Source organism: Artemia franciscana, chromosome 17 (assembly GCF_032884065.1).
Source record: "Artemia franciscana chromosome 17, ASM3288406v1, whole genome shotgun sequence".
Lineage (NCBI taxonomy): Eukaryota > Metazoa > Arthropoda > Branchiopoda > Anostraca > Artemiidae > Artemia > Artemia franciscana.
The window spans coordinates 5,848,317-5,865,646 of NC_088879.1; the positions used below are offsets into that span (position 1 = coordinate 5,848,317).

The 17,330-nt window shown below is 33.5% G+C and overlaps 1 protein-coding gene and 1 long non-coding RNA gene across 4 annotated transcripts in view; both read right to left on the minus strand.

The window, feature by feature from the left end:
- The window catches only part of LOC136037738 (NPC intracellular cholesterol transporter 1-like), a 160,623-nt gene that overhangs the window by 97,077 nt on the left and 46,216 nt on the right, over window positions 1–17,330 (minus strand). For all 3 annotated transcript variants that reach the window (XM_065720516.1, XM_065720518.1, XM_065720517.1), the window contains exons 6-7: window positions 17,081–17,237; window positions 12,705–12,897 (exon numbers count right to left, since the gene is read on the minus strand). In XM_065720516.1, the coding sequence (XP_065576588.1) occupies window positions 12,705–12,897; window positions 17,081–17,237 (350 nt within the window). The remainder of the gene's footprint in view (window positions 1–12,704; window positions 12,898–17,080; window positions 17,238–17,330) is intronic.
- Window positions 2,704–6,163, minus strand: LOC136037739 (uncharacterized). Its single transcript, XR_010620031.1, has 2 exons — window positions 4,167–6,163; window positions 2,704–3,707 (listed from the first exon to the last, which is right to left on the minus strand). It is a non-coding gene; the product is annotated as an uncharacterized LOC136037739 (long non-coding RNA).

Genomic DNA, 17,330 nt, shown 5'->3' on the forward strand with positions numbered 1-17,330 from the left:
TGAAACTTATATATTTAAAATCAGCATTAAAATGCGATTCTTTTGATGTAGCTATTGGTATCAAAATTCCATTTTTTAAAATTTTGGTTTCTATAGAGCCGGGTCGCTCCTTACTACAGTTCGTTACCACGAACTGTTTGAAAAGTGAAAAGATATAAAACATTTTTTTTTCCATGAAAAAGACTATGTCAATAAAAAACGAACGTAAGTTAATTCAAAAAACTTTTTCCACAAGACAATTTTTTCAAAAAAAGTAAAGAGCTCCATCAAACTCAAAACGAGCAAAAATTAACAAGAGTAGGGCTGATAACACCTATGCCCTCTCACGATAAAAACACAATTTGCGCTTTACTGAAAACAAAATGCTTTTGAAATGTGTTCACCTTTCTTATTTTCATAAATGAAAAATTACCATAACCTTAACAAAGAAATGTCAGTATATGTCAATTTAACTGACAATCCACGGTCATTTGTTTTTTTTTTTTTTTTTTTTTTTAGTAAAGCGCAAACTATGTTCTAGTCTTTAGAGGGCATAGGGGTTATCAGCCCTACTCATGATAATTTTTACTCGTCTTTAGTTTGACTCGGCTGTTTATTGTAATTTCTGTTCGTTTTGAGTTTCATTTATTTATTGACTTTATTTTAGCTTATTCTTGGCGTAATGGAGCTCTTTAATTTTCTTTGAAAAACTCGTCTTGTGGAAAAAAGTTTTTTAAATTAATCTTAGATCAAAACTGACGTCATTAGAAATCTATATATATAAAAATAAGTTGTCTGTGTGTGGATCTGTGGATCTGTGGATCAGGTGACGTCACACTAAATTATTTCACACTAATACAAAAGAAGAAAAAAACTAAAAAAGGTAAAAACTACAAAAAAAAAACTAAAAAGAAAAAAAACTAAAAAAGCTAAAAAACTAAAAAAAACTAAAAAAAGGTAAAAATCTAATAACTAAAAAAAAACTGAAAAAAATAAAAAAAGGCAAAAACTACAAAAAAAAAAAAAACTAATAAAAAAAACTAAAAAAGCTAAAAAACTAAAAAAACTAAAAAAAAAACTAAAAAAAGGTAAAAAACTAAAAAAAACTAAAAACTAAAAAAGAAAAAAACTAAAAAAAGGAAAAAACTAAAAAATAAAAGAGAAAAAGAAAACTAAAAAAATATGAATAAATATATATAAAAATAAGTTGTTTGTGGGTTATGTCTGTCTGTCTGTCTGTCGAGTGACGTCGTGTTTGTCCGCATATGACGTCTGAATTATTTCACACTAATACAAAAGAAGAAAAAAAACTAAAAAAGGTAAAAACTACAAAAAAAACTAAAAAGAAAAAAAACTAAAAAAGCAAAAAAACTAAAAAAAACTAAAAAAAGGTTAAAAAACTAAAAACTAAAAAAAACTGAAAAAACTAAAAAAAGGCAAAAACTAAAAAAAAAACTAAAAACTAATAAAAAAACTAAAAAAGCTAAAAAACTAAAAAAACTAAAAAAAGGTAAAAAACAAAAAAAAACTAAAAACTAAAAAAGAAAAAACTAAAAAAAAGGGAAAAACTGAAAAATAAGAGAAAAAGAAAACTAAAAAAATATTAATAAATATAAAAAATATAAATATAAATATAATATAAATTAGCAATCAACAAAGCACCGAGACACAAATGACGACCGGGACACAGGGAGTATAAATGACGACCAGGACATAAGTAAAACAAAAAAACTAAAAAAATGGTAAAAACTACAAAAAAACTAAAAACTAATAAAAAAACTAAAAAATCTAAAAATCTAAATAAACTAAAAAAGAAAAAAAAGAAAAAAGGAAAAAAATAAAGGAGAAAAACAAAACTAAAAAACGAATGTATATACAGACCGGGACACCGGGATACAAATGACGACCGGGACACAGGGAATATAAATGACGACCGGGACACAGGGACACAACTACAATGGGGACGCCGGGGGGCACAGGGGGATATAAATGACGACCGGGACACCGGGACACAAGGAATATAAATGACGCCCGGGACACTCAAAGAGAAATCACAGACTGGAACACCGGGACACAAATGACGACCGGGACACAGGGAATATAAATGACGACCGGGACACAGGGACATAACTACAAAGGGGACGCCGGGGTGCACAGGGGGATATATAAATGACGATGGCGACTCAGGGAATGGTCGATTAGCAATCACCATCAACAAAGCTCAAGGGCAATCATTAGAATCATGAGGTATAGATCTGAATACGGATTGTTTTCCCATGGACCATTATATGTTACATGTTCAAGAGTCGGTAAACCTGAAAATCTATTTATATGCACAGACAATGGGACAGCAAAGAATGTTGTATATTCGCAAGTTTTACGTAGTTAAAAACATATATATATATATATATATATATATATATATATATATATATATATATATATATATATATATATATATATATATATATATACTAGCTGTTGGGGTGGCGCTTCGCGCCACCCCAACACCTAGTTGGTGGGGGCGCTTCGCCCCCCCAACTAGGGGGGGCGTCGCCATTTATATTCCCGTCGTCATTTATATTCCCTGTGTCCCGGTCGTCATTTGTGTCCCGGTGTTCCAGTCTGTGATTTCTCTTTGAGTGTCCCGGGCGTCATTTATATTCCTTGTGTCCCGGTGTCCCGGTCGTCATTTATATCCCCCTGTGCCCCCCGGCGTCCCCATTGTAGTTGTGTCCCGGTCGTCATTTATATTCCCTGTGTCCCGGTCGTCATTTGTATCCCGGTGTCCCGGTCTGTATATACATTCGTTTTTTAGTTTTGTTTTTCTCCTTTATTTTTTTCCTTTTTTCTTTTTTTTCTTTTTTAGTTTATTTAGATTTTTAGATTTTTTAGTTTTTTTATTAGTTTTTAGTTTTTTTGTAGTTTTTACCATTTTTTTAGTTTTTTTGTTTTACTTATGTCCTGGTCGTCATTTATACTCCCTGTGTCCCGGTCGTCATTTGTGTCTCGGTGCTTGTTGATTGCTAATTTATATTATATTTATATTTATATTTTTTATATTTATTAATATTTTTTTAGTTTTCTTTTTCTCTTATTTCTCAGTTTTTTCCTTTTTTTTAGTTTTTTCTTTTTTAGTTTTTAGTTTTTTTTTGTTTTTTACCTTTTTTTAGTTTTTTTAGTTTCTTAGCTTTTTTAGTTTTTTTATTAGTTTTTAGTGTTTTTTTTAGTTTTTGCCTTTTTTTAGTTTTTCAGTTTTTTTTTAGTTTTTAGTTTTTTACCTTTTTTTAGTTTTTTTTAGTTTTTTTTAGTTTTTTAGCTTTTTTAGTTTTTTTTCTTTTTAGTTTTTTTTGTAGTTTTTACCTTTTTTAGTTTTTTTTCTTCTTTTGTATTAGTGTGAAATAATTCAGACGTCATATTCATATTTTTTTAGTTTTCTTTTTCTCTTTTATTTTTCAGTTTTTTCCTTTTTTTTAGTTTTTTTCTTTTTTAGTTTTTAGTTTTTTTTAGTTTTTTACCTTTTTTTAGTTTTTTTTAGTTTTTTAGCTTTTTTAGTTTTTTTATTAGTTTTTATTTTTTTTGTAGTTTTTGCCTTTTTTTATTTTTTTCAGTTTTTTTTTTAGTTATTAGATTTTTACCTTTTTTTAGTTTTTTTTTAGTTTTTTAGCTTTTTTAGTTTTTTAGCTTTTTTAGTTTTTTTTCTTTTTAGTTTTTTTTGTAGTTTTTACCTTTTTTAGTTTTTTTCTTCTTTTGTATTAGTGTGAAATAATTCAGACGTCATATGCGGACAAACATGACGTCACCTGATCCACAGATCCACACACAGACAACTTATTTTTATATATATTGATTGCTAATTTATATTATATTTATATTTATATTTTTTATATTTATTAATATTTTTTTAGTTTTCTTTTTCTCTTATTTTTCAGTTTTTTCCTTTTTTTTAGTTTTTTCTTTTTTAGTTTTTAGTTTTTTTTTGTTTTTTACCTTTTTTTAGTTTTTTAGTTTTTTTAGTTTTTTAGCTTTTTTAGTTTTTTTTATTAGTTTTTAGTTTTTTTTTTAGTTTTTGCCTTTTTTTAGTTTTTTCAGTTTTTTTTAGTTTTTAGTTTTTTACCTTTTTTTAGTTTTTTTTAGTTTTTTAGCTTTTTTAGTTTTTTTCTTTTTAGTTTTTTTGTAGTTTTTACCTTTTTTAGTTTTTTTTCTTCTTTTGTATTAGTGTGAAATAATTCAGACGTCATATGCGGACAAACACGACGTCACTCGACAGACAGACAGACAGACATAACCCACAAACAACTTATTTTTATATATATTTATTCATATTTTTTTAGTTTTCTTTTTCTCTTTTATTTTTCAGTTTTTTCCTTTTTTTTAGTTTTTTTCTTTTTTAGTTTTTAGTTTTTTTTTAGTTTTTTACCTTTTTTTAGTTTTTTTTTGTTTTTTAGTTTTTTAGCTTTTTTAGTTTTTTTATTAGTTTTTATTTTTTTTGTAGTTTTTGCCTTTTTTTTATTTTTTTCAGTTTTTTTTTAGTTATTAGATTTTTACCTTTTTTTATTTTTTTTTAGTTTTTTAGCTTTTTTAGTTTTTTTTTCTTTTTAGTTTTTTTTGTAGTTTTTACCTTTTTTAGTTTTTTTCTTCTTTTGTATTAGTGTGAAATAATTCAGACGTCATATGCGGACAAACATGACGTCACCTGATCCACAGATCCACACACAGACAACTTATTTTTATATATATAGATATATATATATATATATATACTAGCTGTTGGGGTGGCGCTTCGCGCCACCCCAACACCTAGTTGGTGGGGGCGCTTCGCGCCCCCCCCAAGCCCCCCCGCGCGCGTAAGTCGTTACGCGCCATAATAGTTACGCGCCATTGTAGTTGTGTCCCTATGTCCCATATATATATATGGTTTTAACTACGTAAAACTTGCGAATATACAACATTCTTTGCTGTCCCATTGTCTTTGCATATAAATAGATTGTCAGGTTTACCGACTCTTGAACATGCAACATATAATGGTCCATGGGAAAACAATCTGTATTCAGATCTATACCTCATGATTCTAATGATTGCCCTTGAGCTTTGTTGATGGTGATTGCTAATCGACCATTCCCTGTCCCGGTGTCCCGGTCGTCATTTACATCCCCCTGTTTCCCCCGGTGTCCCCGTTGTAGTTGTGTCCCTGTGTCCCGGTCGTCATTTATATTCCCTGTGTCCCGGTCGTCATTTGTATCCCGGTGTCCCGGTCTGTATATACATTCGTTTTTTAGTTTTGTTTTTCTCCTTTATTTTTTTCCTTTTTTTTTCTTTTTTAGTTTATTTAGATTTTTAGATTTTTTAGTTTTTTTTATTAGTTTTTAGTTTTTTTTTCTTTTTAGTTTTTTTGTAGTTTTTACCTTCTTTTTAGTTTTGTTAATTTTTTTTTTTACTTATGTCCTGGTCGTCATTTATACTCCCTGTGTCCCGGTGCTTTGTTGATTGCTAATCGAACATTCCTTTTGTCCTGGTCGCTTTCTCTTTGAGTGTCGTCATTTATTTTTTTCTTTTTTAGTTCTTTTAGTTTTTACCTTTTTTAGTTTTTTTTAGTTTTTTAGATGAAATTTTTTTTTAGTTTTTTCCTTTTTTTCTTTTTAGTTTTTTATTGGTTTTTACCTTTATGTTAGCTTATTTTTCAGTTTTTTCCTTTTTTTTTAGTTTTTTTTTTTAGTTTTTTACCTTTTTTTAGTTTTTTTAGTTTTTTAGTTTTTTAGCTTTTTTACTTTTTTTATTAGTTTTTAGTTTTTTTGTAGTTTTTGCCTTTTTTTAGTTTTTTCAGTTTTTTTTTAGTTTTTTATTGGTTTTTACCTTTATTTTAGCTTATTTTTCAGTTTTTTCCTTTTTTTAGTTTTTTTTAGTTTTTAGTTTTTTTTAGTTTTTTACCTTTTTTTAGTTTTTTTAGTTTTTTTGTTTTTTAGCTTTTTTATTTTTTTTATTAGTTTTTAGTTTTTTTTGTAGTTTTTGCCTTTTTTTTAGTTTTTTTAGTTTTTTAGCTTTTTTATTAGTTTTTAGTTTTTTTTGTAGTTTTTGCCTTTTTTTAGTTTTTTCAGTTTTGACGTCACCTGATCCAGTTTTTTCAGGTGACGTCACCTGATCCATCCACAGATCCACAGACAACTTATTTTTATATATATAGATATATATATATATATATATATATATCTATCTATATTCACAGGTGGGACATAGGGACACAACTACAATGGCGCGTAACTAATATGGCGCGTAACGACTTACGGTGCGAAGCGCCCCACCAACAAGGTGTTGGGGTGGCGCGAAGAGCCACCCCAACAGCTAGTATGCTATAAGAGTAACACTGGTCACTAGCGGGTGATTGATAACATATATTCAATTTTTCTAACCCTTACAAAAGAACAATGACATTTAAGTATCGGAAAAGTATCGATGCCGAAGTATCGATACTTTCGCCAAGCACCGTGTCACTACCCGACATTTTTTTAGCGTTACCAATCACTAATGGTTGATTGATTGATTTAATCCGTTTTCCCGAATATGGTTCATTGCTAAATCTGAATTTCTCAAGTATGGCATGACCGAGATAGGCAGGACACCGCAAACGAATTTCCTGGTTCAATTTATAATCTCACCTATAACTTGACAGTTTGCTTGAATAATAAAGTTCATAACCGTAATGTTAAAGACTCTTAGTCTTTCACGGAATTCTTTGTAAATTTTATTTCGTGAATAAGGTTTGGAGAGCAAGCCCGACAATGGCCATACAAATTATTGACCTCAAAGATTTACTTGATCACCGGGTCTCACAGGCTACTAGGAGGCAAGAATTTCGTTGACCATTTTGAACCAGAGATCTACTAGGATTTGTTTTGATTGATTACTAATTTTTTTTCGAAAAAAAAGAGAGGTAGTAGTTTCGCAAAAATAAGGCTAAATAAACTCAGTTAAAGAAAAAAGGTATTAGCTTCCACACTTTAACACCTCCAGAAGGAAAGGAGTCACAACCGGTTCTCAAATTTGTTTAAGGGACTCTTCCACCCAATGGTACCAATACACGGAAATGTACGGGGGGGGGTATTTTAAAAATCCAGCAGGGCAAATTCGTATTTTTCCTATTTTTGTAAATAAAAATATCAAAAAAGGTATGTGCTTTTACCGTTCAAAATAATGGGTTTTCGCCAAACTATGGCTAAATACCCTCCCCTACTTCAATTGGTGTCACTGCCTCCATTCGTGGATTGATGGCTTTGCTAATAGCTACAAAAAAGAGACCACAATCGTTTACTATCTCAGAAAGTCTTATATAATAAAACTGGTGTTTTCCGTACCTTTCCCCATGTAGATAGGAAGGTGGATATATTGTACCCCCCCCCCCCTTTATTGGTGTAGCCTCTTCACAGGAAAGGTGAAGCAATAATGTCATAAAACATACTTTTAACGTTTTCTCCAGATTTTCTGGGTATTTTCTTTAGCTTAGTATACCCCCCTGCTTAAAAAGACGTGCCGATTGGAAGTATAAACTACAAACAATACTATTAAAAATTATATTAAGGAAATAAAATGAGTTATGCTATTGACGGTCGTTAAGTTGCCCACTAGATCAGATATTTTTTTTTCTTCTCGGTGGGTTTTAGGTAAATCTACATGTCCAGACTTTTTATTTTCTTAAGCCATTCTGAATATGGCTTCTCATATATACCATTTCTTGAAGGATTCCAACATTTATATTACTCTATATATTATTTGTTCATGTTTTATACAGGAATTTGTTTTATACAGACTAATAAAACAATTTTTGTTTTATACAGTTTGTGCTTATTTTAACCACACAGATTAGCTCCCTAGACCTTAATGGCTAACCATTTCTATATATCTTGTTTCAATGGTGCCAATTCATGAAAACATTAAGGGGAGCAAACGAGGTTTTCAAAATTAAGGGAGGGGCATTTTTTTTACTTTTTCCGATGAAAATACCAAAAGTGTATTCTTCAATGAAAACCCAAGAAAAGTTATTTTTTACATCTAGAGGGAAGGGAAAAATTTAGTGGGAATGCCTCTTCCCAATACGCTCCACCGCCTAATAAATTAATTTCTCTCTCAGATTTTAAGCGGGTGAAACAATTTTTAACTCGGTTTTACGTATTTTGCTCCAATGACGCTAATTTACGACAATGTTAAGAGGAGCCAATGTGTTTTTCCAAATCAAAGGAGGGGCATTATTTTTTTTACTTTTTTTTAAATGAAAATGCCAAAAAAGGAATATTCTTCAACGAAAATACCCCCAAAAAACAATTTTTCCGAAATCTAGGGGAATCTAAAGGTGGACCCCCTCCCCTTAATTGACACCTTGTATTTTCTTTTACTAACAAATTAATTTCTTTCAAATGATAAGCAGATGAAACAAGTTGTAAATACAGTAGAAATTATTTATAATTTATTTATTTATTAATAGCGTGGATTTATTTATAACAAGACCTTAACTCGTTTGGTACATCTTGCTTCAGTGGCAACAATTCACGAAAAAGTTAAACGGAGGAAATGTGTTTTTCAAAATTAAGAAAGGGGAGTTTTTTTAATTTTTTCCCAAAATTTCTAAAAAGATATTTTTCGAAATCTGTCAGGGTACAAACATTTAAGGGGGAATACCCCCCCCCCCCCAACAAAAATGGCGTTACTGCTTTGTTGCCTTTTTTCAATACAGTCATTTTTCTCTCAGATAATAAGCGGATGAATAAAAGTTGAAAATACAGTAGAAATACAATAGTGTGTATTCCTTGATAACAAGATTTTTTTCTGATTCCCTGTACCGATCCCCTGTATTCCTGGTCCCCAGCCTCAAGAATTCCGTTAGCGTGTTTCGGATCAATTAATCTGAGTTTTTTTTGTAAATTTAACTGAGAATTCTGATACCAAGATTCTACCACACATCAAACTTGGTTCAAAAGAAGGCTTATTTAGAGATAAACCACATTATCATACAAATTGTTCCAAGAATTCATTTCTTAACATTAACCTAATTTTGTTCAAAATGTATAGGTAGTTCAATGATGGTGATTACATATTGCACAAGATTGTTAGAGACATTGCGGCTTGGCAGGTTTTTAGTTGAACAAGTGGATCAAAATTAACCCAAATTAGGTTAGATTGCAACACTGTCTCACTGCATTCAAGGACGTGGGTATAATTCTAGGAAATAAGGTACCAATTTTGCTGTAAGCGACTCTAGTAGCTAAAAAGACGTTGTATAAGGTACACACGCAACTATTTATTTCGGGAGCATCCAAATTCACCAAAGCATTCATAACTTACAGATCATACCGAAAGCCTGGGCATTCAGTGGGGAATCAAGTTTCAGTTGGAAGTTATTCAAGAAATTTTATTTAAATGCTCTTAATTTTTTTTAATATTCTTCAGCCTTCCGCAGGGCCTAAGTTCAAGAAACATGCTTGAACAAACGATCACCCTCGCTTCCTATGCTCTAATCTTAGTTCCCAGGCTGAACCTCCTATTCTTCCAAAACTGTTTTCAACTGCTTCTTGGTTATTCTACGTCTTACATCTTCACTGCATCTACAATCGCTATCTAACATTACTCATTGCCCTCACTCATTCCTAGACCACTGTCATCACTGTAACTTCCATTATTCTAATCTTGATTCGCAGACTTGTTTTCCTATTCTCTCAAACTTTTCAACTGTGAAAAAACACCTTGAGCTTTGGCTATTCTACTTTGAATATCTCCTAGGCACCTACCGTCTTTACTAACAATACTACCAAGGTAAGTAAAGCAGTCCTCTTGATCGATCTTTTCGCTACCCAACATCACTTTTTACTTATTCCTAGCCCTAGAGACCTAGTCTTCTTAACATTGATTTTCAAACCTATTCCTGCACCCTCAACTCTCAAAACCTCAAAAAATCAACCAATTTCACTAACGTTTTTACACTCAAGTCATCTGCATAATCTAAGTCAAGGTGAGTTTTGCATTCCCATTTGATGCCACGTTCCCATAGTCTTTGTCTTATTCTTTAAAACAAAGTCATTCGAAAAAATCTATAGAAAGGGATAGGACATAACCTCACTTAACCCCACTTCCTGTAGTAACCTCACTTAACCCTCATTCAACAACGAACCAGATAGTAACCTCACTTCCTAACCATATTCCACAGCAATCCTGTTCTACATAGAACTAATGGATTTAATGTACTAATCTAGAATCCAATGCAAGAATAAGACCTTCTAAAGTTTTCCTATCAGTTGAATCAAATGCCTCTTCGCAATCTGTAAGACTTAGGACTTGATTCAGGCACATCTCAATTATTCGTATAAGAGAGAGAACTGGTCAACGCACATCCTCTCCCCTTCCTAAAACCGCGCTATTCTAAAACAACAACTAGAGATTGACTGAATAGAAACGATTCAGTTCACGAAGAGGACTGCCACCCCCACTAACCCCCCTTTACGTTCTTTACGTTAATGTTATTTTTGGCAATGTGTTTTAAGAATGCGGCACCATTTGGCAGTATGATCTCTGAAACAGTGGCGCCAATTCACAAAAACGAAGATGGAATTTATTTTCATAATCTAGGAGGGTGGACAAAATTTTTCTTTCTAAATTATTTACTACTAAAAGGTTATTTTAAATGAAAAAACAAAACATTTATCTTTCAAAATTTAGGGGGCAAAAAACGGAGAGAGGATTTCCCCCAACTGGCACCACTTCTCTGAGCCCAGAGAAAATATATATAGTGAGCATTTCAGAACTTTCTTAGTTTATTGAATGTCTCTCAGTTTTGGCCCAATAGCATTTAGGCTCTGTTCAGACCAAAATTTATGTTTGGGCTGCAAAACAGCAGAAGTCGACACTTTGCTCAGGCAAGATCTAAATTTAAAAAAATGGATTAAGAGATCTATATTTCCACAATTTTCTAAGAGAAAAGGAATCCTTCGGATTCGAACCAACATGTGAAGCCCAACTTTTCTTCTCACCTCCTCTATTATAAACATGGTTCTAAAAACAAATATTCTACGTTATTTAAGTGAGAAGAAAGTTGTTTTTTCTTTAGCCTCATGACTCAAATACTGCCAAGAACAGGTTTAAACGATAGGCGAACCAAGACCAGTTTTTTCTGTTTAGACGGAAATTCCGCAAGCGTTTCCTTAATCACGCCACATTATGACGTAATGATCAGTAGTGTCAAATTCTTTTAGCATTGTAACATTGTCAATAAACAAACATTTTATAGACTGGATTAAGGGATTGGACACTTTGGGCTGCGTTTTCGTGCACAGAAGACATACAGAATCAGGAATTTATTTCCAAGGCCTATATTTGAAGCAGAAACGAACGCAGGAAGAGGAGGAGGGGGCTCCCCGAAATCTTTTGTTTTTTGTATTTTTGGGCGCTTTTTATTCGAATTATTAAATGAAACTGTTTTTACTTTTACCCCTCCCTATCTTTTATTGATTGTCCCCCTTTTGAAAAAAAAACATGTCTAGGTAGCCTACGTGTCAGATTTTTGGAACAGTGGTATGACCGTATGCATCATATCTGAAATATCCCCCCTCTATACAAAGATCTAACCCAAGCACGTAGACAGAGATTTTTTGGAGGGGACCAATTAATAAAACCAATTCGGGAGGGGACAGTAATAAAAAATGAATTCTACTTCCCAATTTGAATAGGATATGCCCAAAATTCGAGAAAATTTGGAGTATCGAGGGGAGGGGCTACCCCCTGATTACGTCCTCGACCTGATTGGAAGTATATATTTAGTCAGAGGTATATAAAGTACGCCTGTGATTAAATATACCACACCTCGAATTAAATAGCGAAGCCTGTAGAATTCTCACTTCCTGTCTTCCTTTTTTGTCAAGGTCTAGTGGTTTCTCTGGCAAAGAATCAATAATTCACGTGTCTGTCTATATCTAATTATCTTCAATTAATACAACCTTCCGATTCAAAGATTAGTGCAGAGAAAGAGCGTGACATGAAAAAAACTGTTACCTTTCATTTAAAAGCAGGGTTGTGTGCAGGTGTTCCCCCCTCCAACAAAAACCCTAAAATTGTCCTGAATTTCGGGGTACTTTTATTCAAATTACAAATAAAAAAAAATATTATCCTCCACTCCTACGAAAAGATTATTCTTGCGCAAGTGCCGATTTAAAAAATTTGATTAGAATAATATTTCTGGTTTTATGATGAGAGCAATAATGAACACTAATTCAAGATTTTTTTCTGAAGGGTGGTGGTTCCGAACAAGGCTGTATACAAGGGGGAGGGGGTAACCGGTTTGACTCCCCCTAAAAAATATTTGCTTGACTGGGAAAATTGTAACAAACATACATATAAACAAATTTCTTATGTGTTTTTCTTTTATTTGGTAAAATTCCCACCGAAAAAAAAAAAAAACAACCACCCTCTAAGAAAAATACTGAGAAAGCCCTTGGTTCTGAATAATATGTACGTGCTTTTATTTACTTATTATGATAAATATTATTTCAGGAAGGGAACATAAGTACATTCCGAGAATTGTATCAGCTACGCAAGCATATCTTGAGAAGGATCATTAAATGTCGCTCCTAAACTAGAACTTAATTTTGGGTTATACAAGGAGAAAGAGGGCTGAATCCCGGAAAATCCCAAAATATCTTATACAAAGGAATTTTTCCTCTCAAATATGGCACCCTAGAGTTCAAACTTACCCTTGTTCCTTGTACAAAGTAGATAGTAACTAACAACGGTAAAAGCAGTGCAGAAACAAATTGAAATCAGAACAACCAGAAAGTTGACAGCACTATAGCCTCCAATAGTCCAGGGAATTGAAACAGAAGGTAGTGGCGGAGGAACGGGACATGACAGTTCGCAGTCGACACAAGAACAAGCAGAACTACTTTCCTGGAATGGAAAATTCAACTATACTACTGATATAATAGAGACAGGGCCATCTTTATAGCCCTCAGTTAGGCAATATACTGGGTTGATGCAAATTTGCTTCAATTTTGACAAGTGCTCATCGAGCCTCATACCTTAGGATGGGGCCTTGAATAGTGGCACCAGCTGGAGCAGACTTTCGCCCCTCTACATTCCCCCTGTATTTTTAAAGAATTTAAGTTTGACATTTTTATTTATATTTACCTTTTTGTATTTTCGCTTAAAAAACTAAAAAAATACATTCCCCCAACCCTGCATTTTTAGAATACATTTACCCCTCCCCCCTGTATTTCTGGAGTTGGCGCCACTGGTCTTGAACAACTAAACGTAAAAACTAAATTCGAGATGGATTAAACTCAAATGAGATAGAAAAGTAATAGCGAATTATCAATATTAAACATTGTAAGTATTTTAATTCCCGATTCAGACAGAGGCTTCAACAGATAAACCGTTTCTGTTTTGCTATTTGTCACGCTAACGGCTTAGACCATGTGTTGAAAACAAATCTTCCACCGTTATAAGTTGTTATTTTTAGTGTCCATAAGCACTTATACTAGATTGAGCAAAAAAGCAGTCATTTCACTCTTTTTGCGGTTTCAGCGAAACTGCAGGCAATTATTTGAAAATTCATTTATTCAGAGAAAGTCTACAAAAAAAAGCTTACGCTTCTCTAGGGACATTTATTATTTTTTTACTCACCATTCCCTTTAGCTCTCTCTCTCTCTCTCTCTCTCTCTCTCTCTCTCTCTCTCTCTCTCTCTCTCTCTCTCTCTCTCTCTCTCTCTCTCTCTTCCTATGGAATATTACATGTCAATAGTGGAGTGGAGAAGATTTTGTGAGCGTAAAGAGAAAGAGAGACAGGTACAAAAAGAGAGGGAGGGGGAAAGAAAGAGAGAGATCAAAACAGCAAGAGAGAGATAAACAGGAAGAGGAGCGGAATCTCTTAATTAGCTTTTTAAGGTCTTTCTCGCACGAGCTAATGTCTATCTTTTCACAGAGAAAAAAGAAAAGCAGACAAAATACTGAGTACAAAATACCAAGGAGTCCATGTCTAAAATTAAAAAAGGGGGGTGTGTGAATTTAGCACTCACGTCAAACAGATTTGAACACTTTCTAAGACAAGCAACAACAAATATACTCAAAATTAAGCAAATCCGCTCATGCATACTGAAATGTTTGGCGAAAGTGGACAAAATTTAGTTGGTAAAGGGAAGTCCCCAGTGTATCTTCGTCACTATCTGTAGCCTAGCGTAAAAGCCTAGCCTAGTCATTTAGGCTACATGAATACTCTATAGGTTAGGGGGTTTACCTGATCATGGTGTTCTTTCTAATTTGGATTCTGCTAGTAACTGTTCTTTCTAATCTCCGTTAGTAGCTGATGGTTTACTGTTTGTCTCCGTGCTTCTTTTCATTATTGTAAGTTTTTGCTGTATTTACCTTGACGTTACCGTAACAGGAAGCTTATCCCCTAGTACAACATTATTATGTTCCTTGAAAAATTGTCGGATAAAATGTCAGAAGTTTTCTTACTTTAGGGTTAATATAATCAAATAAGACTTATTGCACAGTCATGACTTCTGTTGTTTTGATTTTTTTTCAGCTTTTCATAGACCAGGGCTAGGATAAATCAGGATCTGATTTATCACTAGTCAACTTTGCTTCGTGCCCCCCCCTCCTGGAATTAAGTATCCTGAACTTCTTATTATAAGGAACCAACGGACAGGATTTCAGGGATAGCCTTCCTCGGGAGATCATTCCAAGTGGATGTGTAGTATCTTACAAAGCTGTTCCTCAAAGTAGTCAATACAAGGTGTCTTCTCTTGCATATAAACCGACCGTCCCGTGCTCATAATTTATGTATCGTGCTGATTTGGTAAAAGGCGGTATTAGTCAAAGCAACTCATCGCAGGAAGGATAGCAGTGGCGTCAATTGGGGAGGGGCTGCGCCAGCTAGATTTTCAACTTATTTGCAACAATTGGGAAGGGGTTGTGCCTACTATATTTTTAACTGATTTGCAACAATTGGGGAGGGGCTGTGTCTACTAGATTTTCAACTCATTTGCAACTCATCGCAGGAAGGATAGCAGTGGCGTCAATTGGGGAGGGGCTGTGCCTACTAGATTTTCAACTCATTTGCAACTCATCGCAGGAAGGATAGCAGTGGCTTCAATTGGGGACGGGCTGTGCCTGGTAGATTTTTGACTCTCCTTGGATTTTTAAAGATATTTTTGATGTATTTTCTTTCAAAATGCCTTTTTTGGCCTTTTCATTGAAAAAAGAAATTGCCCCTCTCCCTAGACACTAAAAAATTAATCTGTCCACCCCCTCCTCCTAAATTTCCATGAATTGACGCCACTAGAGGATACTCGATATTTGCAGAAATCAGGCATTGACGCCACACCTATATTTTTATATTTGTTTCTTTTCGTTTTTATTTATTTTTGTCTTATTTCGTTTTTTACTTGGTTTTATTTCTTTTCGTTTTATTTTATTTTTCATCTTTATTTCGTTTATATTCGTTTTCGTTTCTTTTCCTGTCTCGGTTTTTAAGTTTGATAAATCAAATCTCTTGCTTATAGGTATTATATGCCCAGAGGCGCCATTTGGACCAAATCTTGGGGTGGGCGTGAACTCCATCTTGGCCCCCCGACTCACTTCGTGTCACGTAATCACCTAGGAAATGGACATTTGACAGAACTCGGGAATTTTATTATGTATCTTACCTACTTTCAAAGTTTATAATGATTAATAGCAAATAGCGTAATTACCCCAAGGGTCGCCAAGTAATTACGCTCTTTGGTTAATAGGCGTGCAGTAATTTCAAATCAATTGGACAGAATGGATTATATTGGACATAATGGACTATTATGGCCGGCAAAGGGCCCTTTTTGGTGGGAGCTTGGGCCCCCATGGAAAATCTGAGGTGGGCATTTGCCCCTCCCCCCCTGACCCCCCCCCCCCAAATGGCGCCTCTGTATATGCCTGATCGTTGCATCGATTTGTCATTGAGGCCCCGTTATCAATACTCTGAAGTCGGACTTTAAGGGAAATTTTAACAGCTCTATTAAAATGGACTAATATATTCGACAATAGAACTAATTGAAACTTGCAGATAGGGACGGTCGATATAGATGATAACACGCTCTAAGGACTATGAATCACATTTAGCTTTTTCGCACCAGAGGATAGGACCTGATCGATATGCTCACCCAAAGAAAGTGAGGTGAAATGTATTCCCTAAAGACAAAATTTGTAAATTCTCTTGAGAGCTTCATCCTTACATCAGAATGGCGACGCACATCAGAATGGCGACGCAGAATTGAAATCAGAACGGCGACGCAGGAGCTTCGATTCAGCGATTAGGAGCTCATTAGTGTTAGAAAGCCAATAGTCTTGGTGTCAGACCACTATATTTTTTTTCAATCTTTACTTGTTTTTTTTTTCCTTTTTTCTCTCTTTCTTTGTTACTTTTTTTGCAATTTTTATGGTGGGTTAAAATAAATTATTTAAAAAAAAGAAGAAAAATGATATCTTTGGGGACCTTCTTGGTACTTTCCTGCCCACAAATCGTAACGCTAATGCGAGAACTTTGATTGGCTGATTAATAGCTCTTGAGTCTTGAATGTGCTGAATTTGACCTTCCAAGTGTCAAGCCACTATTTTTTAAATTTTTACTTATCTGCCATTTTATATCTTTTCCTTTTTCTCTCTCTCTATTACTCTGTATTTTTTTGTAATTTTTTATAACGGGTAACATAGATTATATAAAATAAAGCAGAAAAAAGTGATTTTTTGGGGACCTTCTTGGTACTTTCCTGCCCACAGATCATAACACTAACGCGAGAACTTCGATTGGTTGATTAGTAGCTCTTTAGTCTTGAATATGCTGAATTTGACCTTCCAAGTGTCAAGCCACTATTTTTTCCAATTTTTTATTTATTTACTTTTTTATTTCTTTTCCTTTTTCTCTCTCTCTCTCTCTCTCTCTCTCTCTGTTACTCTGTCATTTTTCAATTTTTTATAATGGGTAAAATAGATTATCTAAAATAAAGCAGAAAAAAGTGATATTTTGGGGGCCCTCTTGGCACTTCCCTGCACTAGAGCTATAAAAATTCGGAATGGATAAATCAAAAGATAAATTACTTACACTAACAGCTTGGCTACATGGTATCAATTTAGGATTAAATAAAGTAATATTCTTGGGTACATCAACTGCTTCTGTAATATAATGATATCGAATGTCAAACGGGGCAAATCCGGGAGTGACTGGGTTATCCACCGACATTCCAAAAGCGTTCATAAGCCTACAAATAGAACAAAATTAATGAGATCACTTTATACACCTTATTTAACATTATAGTAGTAAGTAAGACGGCACTAGACCCTTAAGGTTCAAA